Source organism: Rutilus rutilus (assembly GCF_951802725.1).
Source record: "Rutilus rutilus genome assembly, chromosome: 7".
NCBI lineage: Eukaryota > Metazoa > Chordata > Actinopteri > Cypriniformes > Leuciscidae > Rutilus > Rutilus rutilus.
The window spans coordinates 29,722,584-29,748,563 of record NC_140221.1 but is presented as its reverse complement, the minus strand read 5'-3'; the positions used below and the strand labels follow the sequence as shown (position 1 = coordinate 29,748,563).

At 36.9% G+C, this 25,980-nt stretch overlaps 1 protein-coding gene across 1 annotated transcript in view; it reads left to right on the top strand.

Moving 5' to 3' along the window:
* The window catches only part of LOC311294076 (multiple epidermal growth factor-like domains protein 9), a 95,842-nt gene that overhangs the window by 39,459 nt on the left and 30,403 nt on the right, over positions 1-25,980 (top strand). The window contains exon 3 of the mRNA XM_084414737.1: positions 19,342-19,481. Within this exon, the coding sequence (XP_084270863.1) occupies positions 19,342-19,481 (140 nt within the window). The remainder of the gene's footprint in view (positions 1-19,341; positions 19,482-25,980) is intronic.

The following is a 25,980-nucleotide window of genomic DNA, read 5'->3' as shown; positions in this document are numbered from 1 at the left end:
ATATTTCCGCTTCACTGTTTACAAAAAAAATATTGAATTAGAATATATTTAAAATATGGGAAAAATTGCTATATGGGAGTCATTGTTTCCGGGGTGAATATCTGTTGTCATAATGCCAAAATAATTGGTTCAGTCTGCAGTGGGCTTTAAAGGCCCTATTCATGAGCCATGGAGAGGTAATGGTGTGAAGTTGTCTGTATGATTGCAGCTCCAGCCCCTCGTCCTACAGCCTGGCCTCTTGCCCACGGCAGCTCTCTGTTCCCCGGGCACAGCCACGGCTGTGAACGATTGAACAAGCCTTGTTTGATATAATCTGAAAAGGCTTTATTCATGCCAGAGGACAAAGAGAAAGGACTGGTCAAGACATGACCTTCCAGGGATTGTCATCCAATCAGAGGACTCTGTGTGCATTCCTTCAGAGGATCTGATCGAGGCAAGACGTCCGTGGCCCTGGTGGGACGTTGCACTATTATGCCTCAATAATTGTCGAGAGAGTTCCAGAAGAATGAATCATAATGCATGACATTTATTCATAATTAAACCCATTATCTTCTGTTTTATACATGATTTAATAGATATTTGTTTCTTGAAATTTTCCTCAATTCTATTTCGCATTATTGTGGAGAAAGAGTTCTACCTTTCATATGAAACAGCCAGACATTCAAGAGCTTTATCACCAAGAGCAGCATGTTGTTTAACTCCTTGTAAATGGAGCAAGTTAATTACTGATTACATGGAGAATGTACTTCTGTAATCACAGAGAAGTCAGTTTGTGTCCTCACTACATTCTGACATAAGACAGACCTTACATTTAGGACATTTGTTGTGGCCTCTAGCTACACTCTTAAAAATAATTGTTCTAAACAGTACCAAATTAGGGTTCTTCGGCTTGTAACAATAGCAGAACCCTGCTTGGTGCTAAATAGAACCCTTTTATAAAGTTCCACAAATAACCATGCTTTGAAAGTGCTATAATAGGACCTTAATGGTGGTATAAATAAAATTTCCAACAATATATTTTCATTGAAATTAATATCTTCATATTGTTCTATTTCCATTATTAATATTATTTTTTATATATTATTTATTAATATTGTTTTTTAGTCCTCTTAAATTAGCCTCTTTTTAGCCTGGTCTTATTGTTGCCTCTATTTGGGTTTTACATAAAAAAAACAGCATGTTGTGTCAATTAGATAAATAAATTTTTTATTGACATGGCAGATTGTAGCAAAAATGACAGTGCTCTAACAACAGTTGTTAGCTGAATACATTAATGTAGCAAAGTATAGTTGTTGTGGGAAGGAGGAGGCGGGAACCGGAAAACGTGTAACACACTTTAATAATCATAAAATAAACAAATGCAAAACGAAAGTAAAGGCGGCAGCCCCTCACTGACGACGGATGACTGCTGCCACATATAAAAACAAAACATAACGTAACATAAATAGTCCAGGCCTGGTCCTCGTTGCTCCTTTTACACTTCCGAAGCTCCTCCGTGAGAGAGATATACTCAGTGTGGCGTGCAGGTGGCGCTAATCAGCAATCACGCCACCGGTTCTCTCACGGCCCTCTGCCTCATCCTGCTTGCCACAATTAATAAATAACATTGACATTGAACATGATATAGATGTAATGAAGACCAAGTTCCAGTAAAATATCTTCACAATCCCCTATGATGTCTTTACGTCCTTCATTATGCGTATTCTGAGTGTCAGTTTCTCTCTGCAGATGATGAGGTTATGATACGTGACAGCATCTGAAATACACAATCGAGTTTAGAGTTACATTGTGTCTCTTCCATTTGATTATGTAAAATCAATTGTTCATAAAGGCCAAAATTAGAAAAAATGGACAGTATATGAGCCCTTTACCTGTTAAAAGGAAAAATTGATAGGCCTATAAAGTCATGGGATAGCTTTAATGTTTTTTTTGTGACTGGGCATGTTTAGGCATAAAGTAATAATTAAAAAAACAAACAATATGGATCATAAATTCCATATCTCTGTTACTTACTTTGTGGAGAAGAGATGATGAGTATCCTTAACTGAACAGAGCTGCTCACACTTACATGTTCAGTTAAACTAAAAAGAGAAAAAGACATGATTGGTGGGAAACCAGTTACTATTTTTAAAGTTATCATTTATGGACATTTTAAGAAAGAAATCATTTACCTGTTGAGAGTATGTTGACAGTCTGTGTATATATTGTAAACCTGAGCTCCATAAAATCAGTAAGGAGGCTTTGACAGTTACAGATTTGAAAAAGAAAAAAAATGGCGGGAGTAAAGAACCCTAAACTCTAACACAAAGAACCATTTCAGCATAAAAAGGGTTCTTCAGGACGCTACGGTTCTAAATAGAACAGTTACTACTTGTAAAGCACCTTTAAATAACCAATTTTTTTTAGAGTATATATAAAATGTAACTGTCTGAGGTGTTGGACTGATTAAACAGTGATGTTGTTGTGCCAAAGCCAGTGAAATTGACGCTGGTGTGAAATCAGCGGTACTAATATGATGGGGTGCTTGAGGCTTTCTGTTCCCTCACATCTCATATGCAGACCAATATTTGATCTTGTGGGTGCATGAAATAAGATTGAACTATTTAATTATTCAAATGATATTGACACTGGTGGTCTGTCAATCATTTTGAAAACCCTAAGGCTGGCTATACGAGCATGCTCTGTTGTTGATATTGGTTTTGCTGCTGATCTGAGACCAGTCTGAACAGTTCTGATCAGGACTTGACAAAATGAATCAGGCTTTCAGTTAGTGCAAAAAGGGCAGTATCTACCCAGGTGAAATAACCTGTGCTGACTCATCACAACCCACATCAAGTAATTTCCCCATAATTAATTAATTAATCAATTAATGCCTGCTGTTCTATTTCACTGTATTTTGAAATAAATATATATTATATAAAATAGGGCTAGGTATTGACACAAATTTTTCACAATTCGATTCGATTTCGATTCACAAGCTTGCGATTCGATTTCGATTCGTTTCAATATTGATATTTTGGATATCCGGCACAATACATGGCACATTTTCTCAAGGAAAACAAATCTCTTAAAGGTACAATATGCAAGAATTTTGCATTAAAATATCCCATAATCTCAAGGCCAGTGTTATATATTTTGTTAAGTTGATTACTTACAATATCCCAAATGTTTCCAACTATTTTTAAATCGTGAGAAAAGTGCGATTTTAACCAAGGAAACGGGGCGTTAGAGCAGGGGGGAGCTGGGAGTCGCCAGTCAATTGCGTCATATCCGCGTTACCCTCGGTTTCCGCTCGTACTGCGTGGAGTCCTGGACAAATGCGGAAGTTGTAGTTGTAGCGTCTATCAAGCAACAGACGTTAGCTTGTTTCTTGCAGTCGTTATGGAACACAATTATTCTTTACCGATTGCAGCTGGTTCTGTCGACAAAGCATGCTTAATTTTATATTTTCCAAATGTAGCATTCGGTAATAGTTATGTTTATATAACTTTAGATTTGTGTTTAGTTTATTGACATTGTTTATCACGTCTGGTGTTTATGGTCATGTAAATAAATATAGCATGTGTTATACATAAAGATTAATCAGTATTTTATTCTTATTCTTATTTTATTCTTTATCACAGTAAAAAATTCTTGCATATTGTAGCTTTAACTAATGCTGTAAACTATGGGAGTCAGTTGTAGACTACTCGGCTTCATTAGCCTACTATAATATTGAAGGTATTATATTGAACTGATTTGTATACAAACACTTAAATTACACTTTTATTTATTTTTATAATAATAATGTTATATGAAATATAAACATTTAAATGGTGGCTGTCATAAAAACCTGCCAGATTTATTCAAACATGCATTAAAAATTGAAGAACATTAAAAATTATAATGAATATGTAATATGGTGCATATATTTAGCAAAATGCTCCTGTCTAGAGTTAATATTTCTAGCTGACTAACGAGTTTATGGTCACTGGATATGGTTTTTCTGAGGTAAATGTGACATTACATGACATTGTTTACAAGCTGTTTTACTGACGTCTTTCCACGGTTGAAACACTGACTGAGCGATTCCATATCACGATACGGATTTCGATGAGTTGTACTCTACCTTTTAACACACTTTCAGATGCTCATTCATGTTTATTTCGCGCTGTAACTGGTATTATTAAGCTGGAAGACAAGATCCTGTGCGCTCCGCGCTGCTGTTTCTCTTGAGCTGAGCTGCGCCAGAACGATCTCACGCCACAGCGCCAAAACGGTATTTATGTTTGTGAGTTTCGTAAGAAAATTGACGTAATTTGAAATCTGAGACTTTGTTTCATATCAACAGTAACAAAGCACAAAGATAATTGAGATTTATTGGATGGGATGCGCGCTACAATGTTAGATTCATTCATCAACTGAAAACAGGATGACTAATCGATTCTTGGGATTTAAGAATCGATATCGGTTCGTAAAAATGAGAATCGGATTAAAATCGAGAAATCTATATTTTTTACCCAGCCCTAATATAAAATGTTTAGGTTAAAATCATGGAAACGTGAGGTTCAACATTGCATTTGGTCCGGACCAAAGCAAGTGAACTAGCAAGTGAACTTTTAGTGAACTAAAAGTGAACTTTTTTCACCATAAATATCACCAAGAAAATGGAACTTGCTGCAGTAGGAGAAGCCACTGTATATAATAATTTCATATATAAAAAATGTATTGCGCCTCAGAACGCACAGATGAAACGCAAAAAAGTTATATTGCTTTCGGAGGCGGATGCCTGCTGTTTGAGAATGCAGTCGTGTAAGAGTTCTGGGAGGTAATTATACTGAACCACTTTGACGACAGGCATTTCAGAACAACCAAAACAGGATTTCAGATGCTGTACAACGAGATCGGTCTGCTGGTTGGTCCAGTTATGCCTTCCCACCGCAAAGCCACATGTCTTTTTGATGCGCATCAAAGAAATTATTCGTAGTTTATCATAATTTATCATAGTTTATGCGCATGTTTTCTTACCTCATTTTTAGAAGTTATGTGCATTTTAGCGTTTCCATCCAGCATTTTTTTATGCGAATGATAAAAATGCGCATACAAATAGGTGGATGGAAACAATGAGAGGGGTGTGCAGACCTTTGAGTGGGGCATCATCTGCTGTGAATGTGCGATAAGCACGTTAAGTGTAGTCTGAGAGCTGTGGGGGCTTAAATCGCCAGCTTAAATGCTTATATTTAATTATATATATATACACACTATATATACATGTGGTGTTAATACTACAAGTGGACCTGCCCAATAGGAAATGTCATTATATATTTACACCCTGTATTTCAATAGGTAATGCAGCATACAGTTTTTGGGAAAATGAAAGCTTCCCCTGCAAAGATTTCAAAATCTCCACACACTAATTATAGACCAACATATAACGTTTTACTGGTAGCGTACATAAACTATTTGAGAGGTAGGCTACACAAAATAGTACAAAAATTAAAACACTTTATTTTTTAGAATATTCACTTACAAGGACACTATGTAACTTTTTGTTTAAAATTAGCAACATTTAAGTAAATTATATCACCAATCCTTCTTCCAAAACATGTTTTTGTCTTACCCTGATTCACTATGGTATAAGCCTGCTATTTATACAGTTTATACAGTATGGTATAAGCCTGCTGTAAATACAGTTTATACAGTATGGTATAAGCCTGCTGTTTATACGGTATTTTAGACCTGTCGGGATGGTTTTCATGGGAAATTGCATACATGCCTCACTCGCCGTGTGTGTCTCGTTATATCCGTGAATAGAGAAAAGTTTGTCCAGCTACTTTGATGGATGTATGGTGTTGGAGTGGCATAGGTTAGTTGTCTAAACGAGCGAGAAATGTTGGCGCTAAATCTCTAACCTCCGGGGAATCACCTGTTGTTGTTTTTTTTTTAAGAAGAAGCTGGACAAAGGAGAGTCTGCTGACAGAGCTCGTAATATTCATTTTTATGCTGGAATTCATTTTCAAGGAAGTACAGTGTCTATTAATGTGTATAGCTACAGCAACATCTTCAACTAGTCAGTTTGAGATCCTTTCCATTTTAACTGGTTATATCTCTAGTGCAAATATTACATGAACAGAATACTCCTTTTGCTAATCAGACAAGTGGGCAAGTATTTTGTTCATGTAGCCTAATAGTTTTGTGTACACTACCAGCAAAATGTGTGGCCACATCTTCTTTATATTTCCACATTTTAGAATAGCAGTCAGCAAACTTGAATGGAAGGTATGGGAGTTATGTAACAACCATATCAGTCGACCACTACCACACACATTGGTGGTAGAGCCCTCTTATGCTTCTCACTAATCTTGTTACGGAGGATTTCATTCCCATCAGACCAGAAGTGTGAAGACACTGACACCCAGCAGCGTGAGCTTAACTAAACAAAGCTATAACACACACTTAGAGCACTCTTTACTATAGAGCATGGGATTACTACTTTCCATTTTCCATTTGCCATTTTCCATTTTTGTTTTTATTTGGATAAGTTGAAATGACTTGGCTTCTGATATTTCTTGCCTGTGAGGAGGATTAGTTTAGCCTGCTGCGTGGCCTAATCAAAAGCCAGGCAAAACCGTAATGCTTGCCAAAGGAAAAATAAGATCTGCGCAATGGAAGGGTTTATTTTTGATAGGGAGGAAAAAGAATTGCTCATCAGACACTATTAAATGCTTCGTCGGTTCACTTTTGTAGAAATCAGACTCAACGTGACTATGGGTGGGAGCAGAAGTGTTTAACTGCTCAAGTCTTGATGCTTCCTCGATGTGACAGGATTGAAGTTGCTCTGATGTCTCACCAGGTGTTAGAGAACTGTAAGGGAGTGAAAGCGCTAATCCCGTCTGTGGGGTTTGCACAGATAAATTGGCTCAGATTCAGCTCATTCACGTACTGTCCTGCTCAGCTTTATGAAGAGCTGCCACCCCTCAAATCAGCATGAACCTCAAGGAGTTGACCACTGTGGCATTAATGCAGTGCACCCAGCAGACTTTAATCTCACATAAATTAAACATTCAAATAAAGGTCTCCTCACGGAGCGTGCCTCCAGGTGAGGGCGAATATTAAAATGGAAATTTCAATACAAGGTTTTTCAAGAAGAAATTTTAACACTGTCCCTACTGTGATCCTGTCAAGTCAACTTGCAATTGTTTTGTGTGTGCCCTAGTGAAAAATAAATGTAAACATTTTTATTTGAAATACAATATTTTTATGCAAAGTATACAACAAATACATTTACATATTATGTACTTAATGGTTTACTAAATTGATAAGTTGGAACTTCCAAAATTTTGGAACTTACTAAATTGGAACATCTAATTTTGTACTTAATGCACTTTAGTTATCCGGAAATAGTGCTGAAGTTCAACTAAAGATAAACTTAAGTATATTTGATTGTGATAAACTGGAACTATTGCAAGTATACTTATGGTACACTAAATATCTTTCATTTAAAGACTGATATTATAAAGAGATCATACTATCCGTTCTAATAGAGATAATAAAACACATTCTAGGCTTAATATTAAGAAATGTGCATTGTGGAATAAGTAGTACTCCAAATAAAGTTTAATTATAATATTTATATCAGTAAGCCTCAAGCATTATGTCAGTAAATATGTTAATGGATTGTAGTATACTTAGTATGAAATACAAAAAAAAGATTCACTGATGTGTCTAAAGGAGCATTAAATTGATCAAAAGTGTCAGTAAAGACATTTATAAAATTGCACAAGATTTAATTACTAATAAATGCTGTTGTTTTGAACTTGCCCTTTATGAAAGAATTCTGAATATATATCATAGTTTCTGCAAAAATATAAAACGGCACAACTATTTTCAACATTGCTAATAATAAGAAATGTTTTTTAAGCACCAAATCAATTGCTATAATTGAACTTTTCTGTTTTTTACCTTTTTTAATATAAATGCAGCCTTGGTGAGCATAAGAGACTTCCTTTAAAAAACACACCAACCCCAAACCTTTTTATTGACTTATTGTTTTATTATTGTTTTTTGGGGGGGTTTTATGTGCCCCAACACTAATCCTAACTTAACCCTCACAGAAACTACTTTGCATTTTTAATTAAAAGCATTATTTAGTATGTTTATCAATCGATTATATACTCTTACTAATCACTTCCTTTCTGTAATTTCCTTCTTTTTGGTCTTTCTCCTCGATAGCTCTCTGTGTTTTCTCTCACCAGCTCTGGTCTGTAGGCTGAAGGGGTTATTAACAGTCTCCAGCTCTGCTCCAAGCACAGTGTGGCTTTGTTCAGTCAGCCCTCCCACTGCCCTCCACCCAATCAGCTTTTTTACTGTGTAAACAGGCATTTTTAAATCTTATGGTTTTTTTTATCAGGACGGGGCTGCACTGGAATCCCTCACTTCTTCTTCTTCTTCTTCTTCTTCTTCTTCTTCTTCTTCTTCTTCTTCTTCTTCTAAATAAAAATCCAATCTGGGTCCCGCATTAAACACTGACAATACCGGACAAAGAACTGAACAAAACACAGGGTTTAAATACATGGGAAGTGTAATCAGGGTTCATACAGGGTGCTTAAAGTGCTTTAAATACTTGAATTTGACTTTTTAAAATATAAGTCCTGGAAAACCCTTGAAAACGGCCATTTTTATAAAAAGGTACTTGAAAAGTGCTTGAATTATTGAAAGACAATAAATGTGATTTTTAATTTTCTCGATTAAAAAAAACTTTTAACGCTGCGGCCAGTCTGATATAGATATAGAGCAATTTCGCATGGCTATGAACGTGATATTGCTCGTATAAATATCCAAGTATATGATGCAGCAATCATACATTAATGGGGGAAAAAACAGTTTGAAAGAGGAAAGCGATATCTTTGTCATAGTATCATTTCAGTCATTTAAGTTACCACAGTCATTGCCTGTGCTGCACTTTATTTGTACCATTTTGTTTTATTGGTTTATTTGATTAATTAATAACTTTTTTCGAATTTCGAATTTGAAAGATAAAGATATTGTTTGTGTCATGATTCTGCCTTCTTGTCCTTGATTTTCTCTAGTCTTGAGGCAGGATCATGACAGACCCATGTTTTGTGTGCAAGCACATGGCCTTTTCTTTGGGCCATGTGCTTGTGTTGTCTCGGTACTTTACCCCGCCCCCTTGTTCTTCTCGTTAGTCATTATTGTTTCATCTGTGTCACCTGCTGTCATTATCAGTTTCTCCCTATTTAATCCCCTTGTGTTTGCTGTCCTGTGCCGGTTCATTATCATACGTAGTGAAACCTTGTGTTTGTAATCTTCCCTGTGAGTATCCTGTCAAGAGTATGGTCTAGAGAAAGTTCTGATTCTGTATTTTGCTGTTTGTTTATTGTCTAGTTATCTGTCAAGTCATAGTCTGGTTTAGTCACTCTTTGTCCTGTCTATGTTTTGCCCCCTTGTGGGTTTTGTTTTCCCTTTTTGTCTACAATAAACGTTGTTCAATTGCATATGGGTTCGTCTCCTCCACACTTCATAACAGTTTGATAAGCGAGATCTCTCATTGTAGTCCTTGAAAGCCAAAAACGTAGTGCTTGAAAAGTCATTTTACAGTATCTGCACGAACCCTGTGTAATCAAGGATAAAACGGAACAGGTGTGGAAACTGATTAATGACCAGTGAAACTAACTGGAGAACTAAGGAACAAAACAGGAACAGAACACAGTGAAAACTAAAACGGACTACACGTTACAGATGCACATCATTCCTCAGACTACTCTAGTTAAACAAGATACTGTTGTCCGTCATTGTACTGTTACTAACTTTCTGTTTCTCTGGGTTATTATTCCCAAGAACTCAAACTATTTTTGGAAGAGATTGTGGCAGGATGGTGACAGCAGTATTCAGTGATATAATGATAGTAAAGAAAGAGACCACATTCAATAACCGAATCAAGTTTGCTTTACAATTTTAACATTTTTAAATGGATAGAAATAGTTCCTATCTAAAGTATTTAAAATAGCTTTTACAGTATTTCTCTGACAGAATTTGAGTGAATGTAGACCAGGAGATGCCAAAATATGGCACCAGCTCATTTATGGCCTGCCTGTAATGACCCAGGGGAAGTGTGCCTATTTAACTGAAAATAACAGAGAGTGTGAGAGAGAGACAGAAAGATAGTAGTTTTGTGGTGGTAATGCATTTGCAATCTTTCCATTTTATATTCATTCATTTATTTTAGTTTTTAATTGCCTATCTCTATTTCTTTCTTTGAATAGTGTTCTTGTTCAGCTGGTTTTGTCAATGCCAGCATCATGGACTTGATTCCCAGGGTATACACCAATAATCATAATGAATGTACACACACTACTGTTCAAAAGTTTGGGGTCATACAAATTTTAATTGAAATTTTTTAAAGAAGTCTCTTATGTTCACATAGGCTTCATTTATTTGATCAACTATACAGTGAAAACAGTAATATTGTGAATATTTTACTGTATATTTAAAAATTACTTTTTTTACTGTGATGGCAAACTAAAATGTCAGCAGGCATTGCTCCCGTCTTCAGTCTTCAGTGTCACATGATCCTTTAGAAATCATTCTAATATGTTAATTTGGTCCTCAAAAAACAGATCAACATTATGAATGTTGAAAATGATTGTACTGCTTAAAGCTGGGGTAGGTAAGAATGGTCTAAAAAACTTATTTTTCAAATTTGTTTAAACTTTATGTATATATCAATACATAATTAAAATGTAAGTATTCTGATCGAGTGTATGTAGACCTCTAACGACTGTTTTAAAGACAGCTCATTATTTCCATTCAGTCCACCCTCTCCCTTCTGGGGTCCTTCCAAAGCCACGCCCCCAAAACACATGAACGCGCGACTCCGACAGCTGAGCTGGAAGACGCATTATTTACCTGAGACGAGCGGAGAGGAAGGAGCGCAGTGCATGTAGCATCATGTCAGAATCACATGTAATACAAAAATTTAACTTTATCATTATGAATATAAACAAATAAGATGTATTTTAGTAGCCTACTCACTATCAAGCTATCATATCAATATTGGTAAAGTTTAAAATATATATTTTTTGATTCGCTAACGAGCTAGTTATAACTATAAGGCAAAGCTAAAAACAGGTTGCATTGATACACGTTTTTCCATTTCCATTAGTTGCACTGTGATGAAGATGAATTTCGTGTAAGATTCATAACATATAACGTTAGGCCTACTAGCTGTTAAACATGTATTTTGTTATGTAAAGTTCCCCCCACAGCGGAGCCTGCCGTGAACGCGCAGGCTAGTAAACATGCAGGGTCACCGATGACGACGGATAAGGTCGCTAGATATAAGGTTAGCAGGTTTCAATTGTTGCTTTGCACAGTGCGTGACATTTTATCTGTATGTTATGCGGCTAGAGTTTTAACACTGAGTCAATGGGCTCCGACGGGCTTGTTTATCGTCATCGGTCTTTTTCCGTTTACCTGTCTTTGTTGTATGAGCAGGTTCCACTCGAGAAATTGGCAGTTTTGGTTGTTTGTCCGCCATTAGCACAGCTGCTCGGCACACCGGCAATCTTGATTTTGAATGACGGTACGCGCTGTGCAAGAGAGAGGGGCGATCAGCGCGTACGCGAACTTGATTGACACTGCTAAGACACTCCTCCTGGCTCTGAAGGCATCTGATTGGTTCTTTACATTCGCACCGAATGGCAGTGATTGGTCAGAGTTTTTACTGTCCTGCAGCTGCTACAGAGGTCTGATTGTTTTCATTCCTTTTTCTGAACACATAATGTATTGACTACTCTCAGGATGGAAGGACCATTTCACCCAGTATAAAAAAAAGTGTTTCTGAACAGGATTACCTACTATAGCTTTAAGACGTTTTTTTTGTGACAAGGTAAAAATCATTTTTAATCCGTTTAATTCCTTTCACACACAAAAAAATCTTACTGACCCCAAACTTTTGAAATGTAGTGTACAGTAATTAGGCTACACTGTAAGCCACTTTGAATAAAAATGTAGATTTATAAAATGTAGAGGCTACAATGAAAACATACTCAGTAAGGCTTAAAAGGTTTTTCCTACATGGCATGCCTGACAAGGATGGACTCTTGTGTTCCTCAACTGAACATGACAATCTGCTTTAGCACCATTGAAACATAGGACGGCAAGAGCTTTCAGAAGGTTGTTTAACTGCTCTGAAAACCTTTGGGTCTGACCATATAATTCTGAGATCAGCATAACCCACTACCGCAATAAAACTGGGTTATACATTAGAGGTTCCAAACCACCCAGGCCTCAAACCGCTCTGCCCTTAAATAGTCCGGAAGGAAGTAGCCAAGTACTAAAGCAGTGACTGCCAGATTTCCCTAGATAGTGTGCATTAATGCCAGCTACTAACTAACTGGCCTTGCACAAATGGATTTCATTAAAACAGCACAGAGCTAAATAACCCGACATGACTATTACCATTCACAATAATAGTGTGAGCATATCAGCATTTACAAATAATGTCTCTGCTAGTGGGTATAAACCAAGCTGTGCCATCAGCATTTCCACAAATTGCTAAAACGATTCATTAATTAATCTTGACAAGTGCAAAGGCTGCATGATTTACGCAAGGTTGTAAATTTGCTTCCACGGCATATTTAATGCTTGTCTTTTGTGTGAGATTGTTGCCCTGGTAATTATACTGTAATAGACTTTCAGTTTAATCTCAGTGGGGTACTTGTGATCTGAGGTGTTGTTGCCGTGGAAACCTCAACATTCTTACACCCTCAGGGCAAAGTCAGTTAGTGTATTCTCACAAGTTTTTTAGAGCTTAAGGTTTAAGACAAGTGTAGTTCTGGATTATGTGATTCTGCATTTTTAATGTTTTCTTTTGTGGATCAGTTGTAACATCTCATGACATCTCAAAAAGCAAAAGTTGCTTTTAACCCCTTAAGTCCTGAGTTGTTTTTTCTTTGTGACACACAAAATTAAAGACTCATAACTATAGCAAGGAGAGTCAAAAGGTAGGTATCGTACATTTTTTTGAAAATATAAATGACATTACATTTGGACATTCTCCTGCCGAGAAACTGCTGATAAAAGACAAAAAACTAAAATATATATATATAATTTTTAGTATGATTTTGCATATCTTTCTTGTTTGACATGCAATAACTCGGGAAGGAAATACAGTTGGGATTTGTGGTGATCGCATAAAGTAATCAAGTTACAGCATTTGGAACAAAGGTAGCCTTTTTGTTTAGTCCTCACACATTTGGAAGGCATTTATAAAATTGTTGTTTTCTGAGTGACACACACAAAACTAAAGACTCATAACTCCAAAACTATAGCAAGGAGAGTCAAAAGGTTGGGATTGTTTGATAGAACACTTTTAAATTTTTTAGAAAATATACATTACATTACATTTGGACATTGTCATGCTGAGAAACTGCTGAGAAAAGACTAAATATATATTTGTTGATTTTGCATATCTTTCTTATTTGACATGGAATAACTCAAAAAGGAAATAAGCTAGGAGGAAAATGATTTTTTGGTCTACATGTGAGCTGCATCTGGATAACATTTTGGTGATTGCATAAAGGAATCAAAAGTTACCGCATTTGTAATGCCCCATACCCCCTAATGGGCATTTTTAAAATTGTTCCTCCATGAGGAATTTCTTGTGATCAACGCAATAGTTTATGTTCATTTTGGGCGCATTTTAATTTTAATAATATGCTGTAAAAAATGATGTGCCATTTTCAGATATGTGAATGTTTAATGAACTGTATGATGTTTTTGACACATTGCAGTACATGGTACAAAAAAGTATTTTATAGTTTATTAAAAAAAGAAATTCTATTTATCAGCAAATAACTTAGCACTACTTAGAAGTTTTTCAAATTGGCTACATTCACTGCAAAGTTCAGACCCTAAGTTTTCAAATGACACCTATATTTTTTTATACACCAGTATTTTTGAAAAATGTGATAATGAATATTTTCACAGCTAGGTAGCGCCCGCGTGCGGTACACACATAGACTGTAAAAAATATGGACAAAGCGTCTGTGACGTCACCCATAGACTTTCTGAAGAACGGGTTTGAAGCCGTTTATGGGGGGTATGGGCGGTGCCATCTTGGAAAATCCTAACCCCGCCCACCTTCTAACCACCGCCCACCTTCTTGCGCGTCACTCAGCTCTCTCTGCTACTCCTGTTATCTCTGTGTATATTTTAGGCAACGAAATATGTTATAAAACACCACACTAACTCTTTTCGTTTTCATTTAAAGAAATCTTAAACATTATAGCCACACAAATGTGGTTCAGGCAACGCGTATTGATTATATTCACTGCACATAACGTTTGCCTATTTATGAAAAAAAAAAATATATAAAACACAAACCTGCCTCTTTTCATTTTAAATATAATATAAAAATATTAAACATTTTATGGTCCAGGCAATATGTGCATTTGTACTAAACAACAGATTTTGCAGTAAACAACATTACAGATCATCTTCGTTGTATTAAAATTTAAAATGACAAAACTCAACCCAGTCTCTTTTTGTTAAATTTCAGTTTTATCAATATTAGCCATTATAAAAGTATAAGTAAAAGGTATAAGAAGCTATACAAATAAAGCAAACAATTCAGTCAAACATACAAAGTCAGCGCTCTAGTCTAACCATACATCGGTAAAGTTAAATAGCTTATAAAGTTATGAAACTTCCCCTCAGCCAAAACGATTGCACAGGGAAAAAAATATAGATTCAAGAGACCAAAAATCGCCCATTAGATATACACAAGACGAATTATATCTCATGTTTAACCACTACAGAGACGCCAGAGTCCGCGGCATTGGCGGCAAACCTAGCCGAGGAAAGGCTGCTCCAGGCGGGGTACATGAACGCCGAGCGCCCGGTCATCGCTGGATCAACTGGATAAAATTTTCATAAATCTTTAAATAAACCACAGATTTGAGCTTTAAACAACTACATTCTCGCCTGAAAAACTCTTAAAACTACATTTCATGATACAGAAACAGTAGTATTATATGTCAACTGTATTAAAAAAATGGCGCTTCTTATGTTGTCATTCTCCGTGGCGCTGCCTTGTCAGCTGTCAATCAAGCTGTCAATCAAAGTTAACCACGCCCTTATTGTCATACATTTTATATCTAAATACGATCTAAACTAACGAGTTAGAAAAAAATTTACCCCCCTCACAGTTGTCAGGCACTCGGAAGCTATCGAAAAATACAATAAAAGTCCATGGGACCAACCTGTAAAAACATGAATTTATGCTGTGAAAACGGACATTTTAACATGGGGGCTATGGACATTTGCTCCCTTTTGGGACCTCCCTCTAGCGGATTTTCGATGTATTGCAGTTTTTCGCACTTCCGGGTAGGCTTCATTTTTCAGATCAGAATGTTGCCGCTTGGGTACACACCGGTTTAGAGGGACTTCTTAGCACTCGTTTAGAGTTGATCAAAGTGTTTTGATGCTATAAAAAGATGAGATTCTAAGCTTTAAGATGTTACATATTTTTAGTTATTCCACATTTGAAAACGAGCACGGACGGTTCTGGGAACATTGGAAAACACATTGCATCCTGGGAAGATGAGAGACTTGTTTTTTAGCCAAGTGTGCATCACTTCGTGAGGATTATCTCGTGATCAAAGCAATGGATTATGTTGTTATGTTATGTTTGGGCTCTTAGTAATCATGAGAATCTGCTGTCAATAAAGATGTTTTACAATTTTCCACAATTCATGCATGTTTCATGGAGATATGAGCTAAAACGTCACATCAATACATCACATCAATGTATCTACTTCATTGGATGTGCGCCTGTGCGGGTTCGTGTGTTACAACTCCATTAGGAATATCTTTAGATCTGAGTGGTGGATTATGGTGAGTTAGGGCTCTTTTTAATCGTGAGAGTCTGCTGTAAATAATGTTGTCATTTTCTACGATCTGTGCATGTTTAATGAAGTTACGAGTGGAAATGTGTCTTAAATTCAGCATCCATATGTATGATTTACATATGGGTCTTGAGGGTTTCATGTACAAAAACTTGCTCAAGTTTAGTAAAAAGCCCGAAACAATTAGGCTATACTTGTTGTATTCTACTCATTGAGACCTTTCAAATGACATATGACACAGGACTATCTGAGCTGTATGATGTATTTGACATATTGCAGTATGTAGTACAAAAAAGTATTTTTTCTATTTATCAGCAAATAACTCAGCACAACTTAGGAGTTAATCGAATTGGCTGCATTCATTGTAAAGTTCAGACTCTAAGCTTTCAAATGACACCTATTTTGAGTCGATCAAGGTAGTAGTTTTGAGAAATACGATTTCACGAGTTCTCAAAGTTGACACACAAAAAAACACGCAAAACAAATATAACGTAACCCATAAGACCCCAGTAGATCAATCAATAAATGTCTTTGGAAGTTAAACGATACATAAACCATTAAACCGGCATACACACATTCATGTGTTCACATTTGACCTAAAGGTCAGCACATTGCGACGCGTAATGTTAGTGCGGTCTTCTGTGCTTCTACATCACTTCTCACATGAGCTTCACAACGCGCTTACATCATGCTTCATTATGTACTGACATAGCACTTCACGATGCTATAATTAATACTCATACTACAGTTATCTGTGAGCAATGCTTTTTTTTTTTTTTTTTTTTTTTACTTGCCCCAATTAAACTAAAATGTTTCCAAAAAAAATATTTCATGACATTTCAACACAGACTTTTAGGTTTGGCTGCAGTTTGTCTTATGTGCTTTTTAATATTAATTATAGTGTTATTTCAGTGGTTTTTGCTCTGAATTGTTTAAATAATCTGTATTCTATTGAAACAAGCGGGATACCCATTTCATTTGAGTGGTCGGGTTCTGAACTGACATGTCAGGGTTCTTTTTCTCAGGAACCATGAGCTCAGCATCAGTCAGAGTAAATAGCCTCATTACTCTGTGTATAGGAGAGTAGGCTGTGTGTGCGTATGCGTGTGTGTGTGTGTGTGTGTGTGAAATAAATAATTGCAGATATGTCTCATAGATTTCACAAGCCTCTCCCAGAAGAAATCATCCTTCTGCGTTTCTCATTTTCTCATTTTCTTATTTTCTGCGTTGCTCTTCAAAAGACTGAAGTGTGTAATAGTATAATCAGAAGTTTTCTAATTTCCTTTTCATTTTAAGCACTCTGATATTGTTACTCTTTAATTTCTCATGTAGAGCATATTTATCCCACTCTCTTTCTCTGCCAAGTAGTTCAAGGAGACTTCATAACACGCAAAACCACTAATGACTAATTTACCTGTGTGTAATAATTTTTTATGTAACCCAGGGCAGGAAAGAAACTGAAACAACCATGGTGGATCCTACCTGCTGCTAAATCCAATACAAATGAAATGCATTTAAGTATTTGTTGTCCACAAACCTTGGTCATTTTATATTATTTATGCCTGAAAATAATACTATAATCGTTTTAATTGGATTTCTATCAAAAATCGATGCATATCAATGTATGATTACACCTCTAGTTAACAGCATTATCTCAAATAGATGTTGCTTCAGCTTTTATGGTGTGGTTCTGTTAAAGGGGTCATATAATGGTACATACACTTTTACAAGTTGATTGTACTGAAATGTGTGTTGGCAGTGCCTGTACACAACCATCATAAAATGATAAAAATCCATCCAGTGTTTTTTTTTTATCTTCTTATATGTTTTCCCCGTCTCAAATCAAGACGTCACACGGTCGGACGCCCCTCCCACGATTGTTAATTGACAGCAGCGTTTCAACACAGACCCGCCCTGAGCGAGCTGTCATCATAGTCCACCATTGTTGATACGCTGGAGCAGAATGGCGTCTAAGCGATTGTGGTGTTCTGTTCTTGGGTGTAATAAGGAACACAGCAGTCATTTTGATGTTCCTAAATCCGAACCGCTGAAGACGCAGTGGCTGAGTTTTGTTTTCGAAGGGAATATTCCCACGATCAACAGCAATGCTTTCATGTTTGCGCGAATCATTTCACACCAGACTGCTTTATAAACGAGGGTCAGTATAAAGCTGGTTTTGCTAAGAAGCTGCTCCTGAAAAAAGGATCAGCACCAACTATTCGTGTTCCTGCTGCACCTCCAGAAGAAGTGAGTGTAACATTTTATTAACCTTTATATGAATCTTTATATTAATCTTTGCAAATCGCTTGCACGCTTCACGATGAATGCGCTAAGGTTTACACTAAGGGTAAATTACGGCATGTTTTCTATGTACGACGTTCTCAATATAATTCATAATCCCACATTTATAATGAACAACGCGTTATGGTTATTGTGTTATTACAAACTGTGTACGCAGGTTACAAGCTTACTTTTGTAGATGGTTTATAACGGTGTCTGTTACTGATTAAGAAGTAATGTCAAAAAAACAGTTATAACTGCATGAAGATGAATGGTAACACAAAAATCGTAGGTGTCCTTCAACTACTGTTAGAAACATTCCTGCCGTGACCTCATGTCAGTGCTTCAGCCCTGACAGTTGTACCTAACACTGCATAGATAACGTTACGCATCACTGACAAGCCTACATTTACTGAAACTTTTTTTTTTCATGACCATTAGCTGTAACATCAATCTGTCAATGAACTAACGTATACATCAGTAAACACATAGCGTTCATATCTCACTACTCTACCCTGCCAGTACACACAAAGATAGATCAAAGTGACATTACGTTAACCAACCATTCAGAAACGTCCTGTTCCAGCCTTAATTGTCGAACTTCTTCGGGGCCGTCATCTTGTTCCGGGTCCGACTCTGGTTCAAATTGATACGGTTGCACAGTGTCCTCAGAGACTCCCGCTGCCATTCTTCAAAATATACCCTCAACTGTTGTCAAGGCAACACTCCATGTGTAAAACGCCCCACAGAACAGAGGGGAGGGGTGAGCGAAGCTCATTATCATTTAAAGACACATGCACTTAAACGGCGTGCTGAAAACAGAGCTGTTTTTGACCAGGTAAAATTAGTGTTTTCTTACACTAATGAGAATTTTTGATTAAAGTATATTACAAACTTTTAATTTAGACCCTAAAGAATCATATTAGCTTGTACAAAAATGGCATTATATGACCCCTTTAACATGTGATGAATGGGAAGGAGCAGCAATTCTGGCAGTTCAGAGAAAACCTGGTGTTTGATGTGGACAGAGGTTTTAACCTCTCTATGTCTGACTTTTGAAGGATTCTGTACTGTCCTGTAAGAACAGTTGGTCTTTCATTTTGTGCCTCTATAACTCTAACTCCCAAAAATGTTATCTTTACTTTTCTGGCAGTTCAGGCATGTGCATCTGCAAGATGGGAGTGCATGGGGACAAATGTGATGACTGCCGCCCAGGCTTCTCGTACTTCAGCAGCACGGGGTGCCAACCTTGCCAATGCAATAATCATAGCAGCTACTGCCACCCACAATCAGGTGAGCCACCCACATGCACACAACATAAGTAGTATAAGAACCTCTAGCTGAACCTCAGTCTCTAGAAAATTCATGGTAACTATCTAATAGTCATTTAGATGGCGCTTTCATCCAAGTACATTTATTACAGTGATAAACCCCCAAACCCCTGGAGCAAATTGAGATTAAGTGCAAGATTAATTGTCATAGTTCATAGATCGCCTCTTGCCGGGTTTGAACTAGTAAAATGTATCGGCTAATCAATGGTATCAGCTGATTTAACCCTTGCGGGTCAATTTGACCCATTTAGATTTTTGAGTTGTTGGAAATACTGGTTAACCTACAATTTTCTTTTTCTTGACATTTTGTTTCCATTACGGTTTTGATATTCGATGGTCAATTTTACCCTTATATGTTTACGTTTTAAGTGATGTGTTGTGGAATGTGTGTAAAAAATTTTTTATACGGTTTTCATGTTTGCGGGTCAATTTGACCTGCATAATTTTATGTTCCAAGGTAACTGTACAGACCCAAAATTATTTATTTTTTATTTTTTCAGGTTTTATGTTATGTTGTTAACTAGCCTATTAACTTGTTAAGTTAGTTCCACTTTTTGAGCATAGACCTGAAAATGACATTTGCAACCTAAATTATTATAAATCCTGAATACTTTGGAGCACAAACTTAAGTCTTTGAAGATTATTGCAGAAGTTAAAAAAAAAGTTATAAAAGTGAAATTTAAAAATAGTTATTCAAGTTTTAGTTTATGAATATGTCACACACAAAAAAAATATTATATTTTATACAAAATATATATTTAAAATAACATATCAGACTTTAAAACTGCAAGAAAATCAAAGCCGTAAACCTGAACAAGTTAATAAATGGATCTACAATGTTATGATAGGTAATAATAAACAGGACACAACATTTTAATTCAAATGAATGTGAAAATGTATTTTCCAGCCTAATTGATAAATATTTTCTTTACAACTTGTACAACTTATGACATATATACAATAACAAAAACACTGATACATTTGAATACATTGTAAAAACTTTCACGGACACGTATGCAGCACAATACAGTAGCTACACACACAAACAGGCTAAGAAAAACATGAACATTAGCTAAACAAGAAAACGAACTGCTTTAGAACGATTAGTTTCAGTGAACAAAAAATATTAACGAACAAAATCAGGTTAACTGCCAGTTAACCTGATGTTGTTCGTTAATATTTTTTGTTCACTGAATAACTGCCCATTTGAACGGCGCAAACACCCCGCATCTTTGACGCTTGCGCACATTCCACACAGGTAAACACCGCCTTTCGTGTGCAGCTACCACACACCACTTGGCACATATCTCCTTGGTTTTATTTTGTTTGCAGTTCCTCCAGTTGTATGGCTTTTGATTCCATGTGGTCGGAGCGAAGTTCGCTCGCCAGTCGTGTGATGAAGTCCCTCCGCGAAACTTGCAATGTAGCGGACTTATGATATCTATAATAGAAATAGTCAGAACTGTTTAGTGTTTTGTGATTTTAATAAAATAACAGTGTCAGAATAAAATATACACATATTTAGGAAAAGTCAGAGTCCTACAGCCACATTTATTTTATTTTAACAAAGTTATTACACTGTAAAATTTAAAAACGGTCAAAATGACCGCCTTGGGAGTTCTAGTGTTAAGGAGAAACATGTTATTATAATGACAATTTGGAACAGAAGCCTGATATCAAATAGTTTTAGATTTTTTTTCTCTCTCTCATTTCATATTAGATGCATTGTCCCTGTAGCTGTCTGCGTTTTTTCCCTAGCGTCCATTTGTGGCAATCCAGCGGTGTTTAATGTTCCTGTCAGCATGCACTCTGCTTCCTAAAAGCCAATAATGTACATACACAGACAAGCACAGAGAGCTTCCATTACCTTTCTCCCATTACGTCAGATACCACAGCAGGAGTCAAACTGTCCCAACAATTGCCGGTGAATCTCGCTTCTCGTATGTCCTTGCTGTGAGACGAACAGATATTGTTACATTAATTCAGCACAATTTGAGCTGTTGTAGAGGTCTAAGCTCCTTGGATGCATATAATCTGTAACTGCGTGCAATTCTTGGCTCGAACATTTCTTCTTGTGACACTTCTTAGACCTAAAATAATCCTGTTTCTTGCCAGTTTTCCCAGGTAAGGCATTGTCAATATCTTGGTGAATTCATTTTACATATCCAAAGCAGAGATTTACATTTTCAGAAATTACATTTCTGTTGACTGGAAACTAGTTGGGAAGTCTGTTTTAGTAAATATGGCATCTGTTAACAGACAATCTCTTACACATAAATATTTTAAACTACTTATTTTTCCTTGTGATCTGGATCTTCTATTTTTAATGAAGATTTTTATATTGATATTTGATATTAAATATTAAATATTGTTGAGTTGTTTTTAGCTCCTTCAGTTCTGCTACTGAAGTTAAATTAAATACAAGACTTTTAAAATTGTTACAAATGCTGTTTGTTATACAGTACTGTGCAAAAGTCTTAGGCATGTTAACTTCAAAAAGTTAGGAGCACCAGCAAAAATTTAGAAGCACCCACCAAAAATTAAGGAGCACCACAACTAAAAATTATATATTAACAGATTTCATTTCACTGGGGCTTTACACATCCTGTGGCCAAGATTTGAAATTTGGTCTTCTGGCTCTATATCATCTCACCCCGATGATATTGGCACATGATTTGTCATTTGCATACGTCATGTTAATCGCAACTCCGTTCTTTTTCCATGAGCTGCAACATAGATTTAAATATAGTGAAGGCAAGCTCTTCTTTGGCGATGGTGTATGCGGTGTTATATTTGACGTATAATTAGCTCTGCCAATAGAGCGGAACGACCAGCAGCATCCTGCCAATTAAAAGCCTTAATAATCGAACCTGATGAACCTGATTTGTTTGCCATACACCTGTCCCTGCATTTTTTGCTTGGCACTTAGCATTCTATTGCTATTAATATGCTGTATTAATCTTTGTTAATCTTAGTTAATAAAAATACAGCTGTTCATTGTTCGTTCATGTTACTTCACAGTGCATTAACTATGTTTACAAATAAAAAAAACATTTGTATAGGCTATTAGTAGCCTAAATGTTGAAATTAACAATGGTTAACAAATTAACAAATTGCAGTTTATTAATAGTACATGTTAACTAATGTAGTTAACTAGAATTTAATAAATGGAACATTATTGTAAAGTGTTACCGATTTGTTATACACCTATTCAGACGTCTCGTGAGTTCAGTGTTGGACAGTTCAGTTGTTTTAACCATTCATTAAAGTGAATCGGTTCAAATGAGTCATTAGTTAGCGAATCGGACGTGTCATTAGTGGACGTGTAGCCTACAGCACGTGTTGTGTGATTATCCCGGCAGTTTATTTTTTAGCACAATTCACTCCGTAATTCAGGAGAAAAAAAAACTCAGAATGCTCCACGTGAAACTTTGGTCTTCCGCCCTTTTTCTATCGTGTCAAATGATTTTGATTATATGCGCGAGGGAGAGAGAGCAAGACAGCGCTCGTGTTGTTTGAAGACGTGAGAGTGCGCGCGCGGCCAGGGCTCTCTCTCGTACTTATATATGCGCCCTGTCAAGCGCAGCAGTCATTCTATTCTACATCACTCACCGATCAAATAAGGCTTTGGCGGCCACCAAAAAAAATTCAATGCAGGAAAACCCCTGGATTGGTTATATAACGTTTGATAGAATGATGGTACGACCATCACATATCAGCACACATAAGGTACACACTGTGAAGTAATTTGCAAACGGTTTTTAGAGAAATGAAAACAGGTCGCACCACAACCATTATTTGTACTCGCACAAATGCTCCCAAATATATTTTTAGGTCGCACAGATAAAATTTCAGGAGCATATGCGACCAAAATGGTCGCAATTTCAAGCCTTGCCCCCAGAGCCGTGTGGAGCACTTGGAGATGTGGAGCATCTATCATGGATAGATGCACTTTTATCATGGATGGATGCACTTTTATTGACTTCAAAACAGAAACAGCCATTCATTACCATTATAAAGCTTGGAAGAGCCAGGACATTTTTTTTTATATAACTCCGATTGTATTCGTCTGAAAGAAGAATGTCATATACACCTAGGATGGCGTGAGGGTGAGTAAATCATTGGGTAATTTTCATTATTGGGTAAACTTTCCCTATAAAGCTGCAAACTGCTTGGCTGCAACTGCAAAATGCAGGAAGTGTAAAAAGATTGGACATTATGCTAAACTGTGCAGATCAGCGCAATCAAACACGTGCGTGGTCCGTGAAATTGAATTACCAGAAGTTACTGGTGGTGGTGGTGGTAAATGGTTAATGTTTCCCTACATGACCACTCAGTTCCTGCTGTGTTCTAAAATGACACACAACTCATGGGGAGGAAACTGTCTGTTATGGACAACTTTGTTTTCCGAGGTTCATGGCTGATTGCAGCTACTGCTCTTCGATCTGATCCATAGTGCACAAAGGACATCAGGGAAAGGTGAGAACCAAACAATCACCTTTGTGATCTATATTGGTGGACATGGATGGATGCTCAGGTTCATGATGCTGTCTGTTCCTGTCATGTTTGTCAGCTCAGAGACAAAACTGTCAAGTCACATCCTGCTCCTTTCCAGTCGGCGCCACTGCTAGTCTGACCATGGCAAAAAGTGGCTGTGGATGTAGTCGGGCCACAACAACTAAGATGCTAGCCTGCTGTTCTTAGGTCATACTGTTTCAATAGTGGATATTCTTCCTGATGAATCACGTGTACAGATGATTCAAAAGGCCCCTGCTGATTAAATGTCACATTTGCCCATACCTGCTTCTCCTGCAGATATTGCTGTTGCTCCAGCTCCTGTTGATGATGTTAGTCAAGTCATCTTCATTTATATAGCGCTTTTAACGATGTAGATTGTTCCAAAGTGGCTTTACAGTGATAATAGGAAATTAAAGTAACAGATTGTTTTGGCTTTATAGCAGCTCTAGAATAAAGTTATTGTCCAGCTAAAGTTAGTTTTGATTGATTCACTTCCGTCGCAGCGATCATTAGTTATTAACTTAGGGGCCGCTAACACGACACTGTTTTCTGCACAAACTTTAAAAACGTAAACTTGTGAGAACGCTGATGGCGTGCACATGCGTATTACAAGTTTGAATATATGTGTGTGCAGGCGTGTAGTGCGCAGGCGTGTAGTCCTTCCCTACAAACCAACCCTCAACAAACTACATGTCTGGCACATACAGAATTTTATCGCTTCTGCGTAGGCACGCGAACTGGAATTATCCCGACAATGCTTTATCTGTAGAGAGGTAAAGATAGGGGAGGGAGGCCTTCACAGTGGAGAGACTAGTTGACACTTCAGGGCTGCGTTGTCGTCGTGTCCAGGTGCAGGTCCTTCATCAGATCTGGATACGGCCTGGATACGGCGGACTGCGGTAAACCTCGGGATAAACAGAGAGACTAATATTAGCGTAGACACCATTCTTCTTATGATGTAACGAGTACATCAGGATTTATGGGAAGTGTTCCCGGTTCCGGCTGACCTAATCTATGCAGCCTATCATTGAAATAGAAGTCTATAATGTGTTATGTGTATGCTAGGTCAAAGAGATGTGTTTTTAGTCTAGCTTTGAACTGACAGAGTGTGTCTTCTTCCCGGACAATGTTAAGAAGACTGTTCCAAAGTTTAGGTGCTAAATAGGAAAAGGATCAACCACCAATAGTCGATTTTGATATTCTAGGTATTATCAACTGGACGGAATTTTGAGATCGCAACAGACGTGAAGGACTATAATGCGTTAAGAGCTCACTCAAGTACTGCGGAGCTAAACCATTTAGTGCTTTGTAAGTAATTAGCAATATTTTTTAAAGTATACGATGTTTAATAGTATACTTACTAACAATGTAAATACGTTACAACAATGCAGTTTTGACAGAGTGGGGATAATATGGTCATACTTCCTGGTTCTGATAAGAACTCGAGCTGCTGCGTTTTGGACCAGCTGTAATTTGTTTATTAAGCGTGCAGGGCAACCACCCATAAGAGCATTACAATAATCTAGCCTTGATGTCATGAACGCATTAACTAATTGTTCTGCATATGTCAATGAGAGCATATGACGTAATTTAGATATATTTTTAAGATGGAAAAATGCGGTTTTACATATCGTTAGCCTCATAGCATCATTGCCTAAGTCATATTTCAATTTCTTTGGAAAACAAGAAAAAACAAAAAATGACTTAGGCAATTATGCTATGAGGCTAACGATATACTAGACATGTTATATTTGATTGGTGATAATATACTGGACACGTGATTGGTATCAAAGAGCACACCCAGGTTCCTAACCGACGACGAAGACTTGACAGAGCAGCCATCAAGTGTTAGACAGTATTCTAGGTTATTACGTGAGGACGTTTTTTGTCCAATAATTAGAATCTCTGTTTTTTCAGAATTAAGTAGTAGGAAATTACTAGTC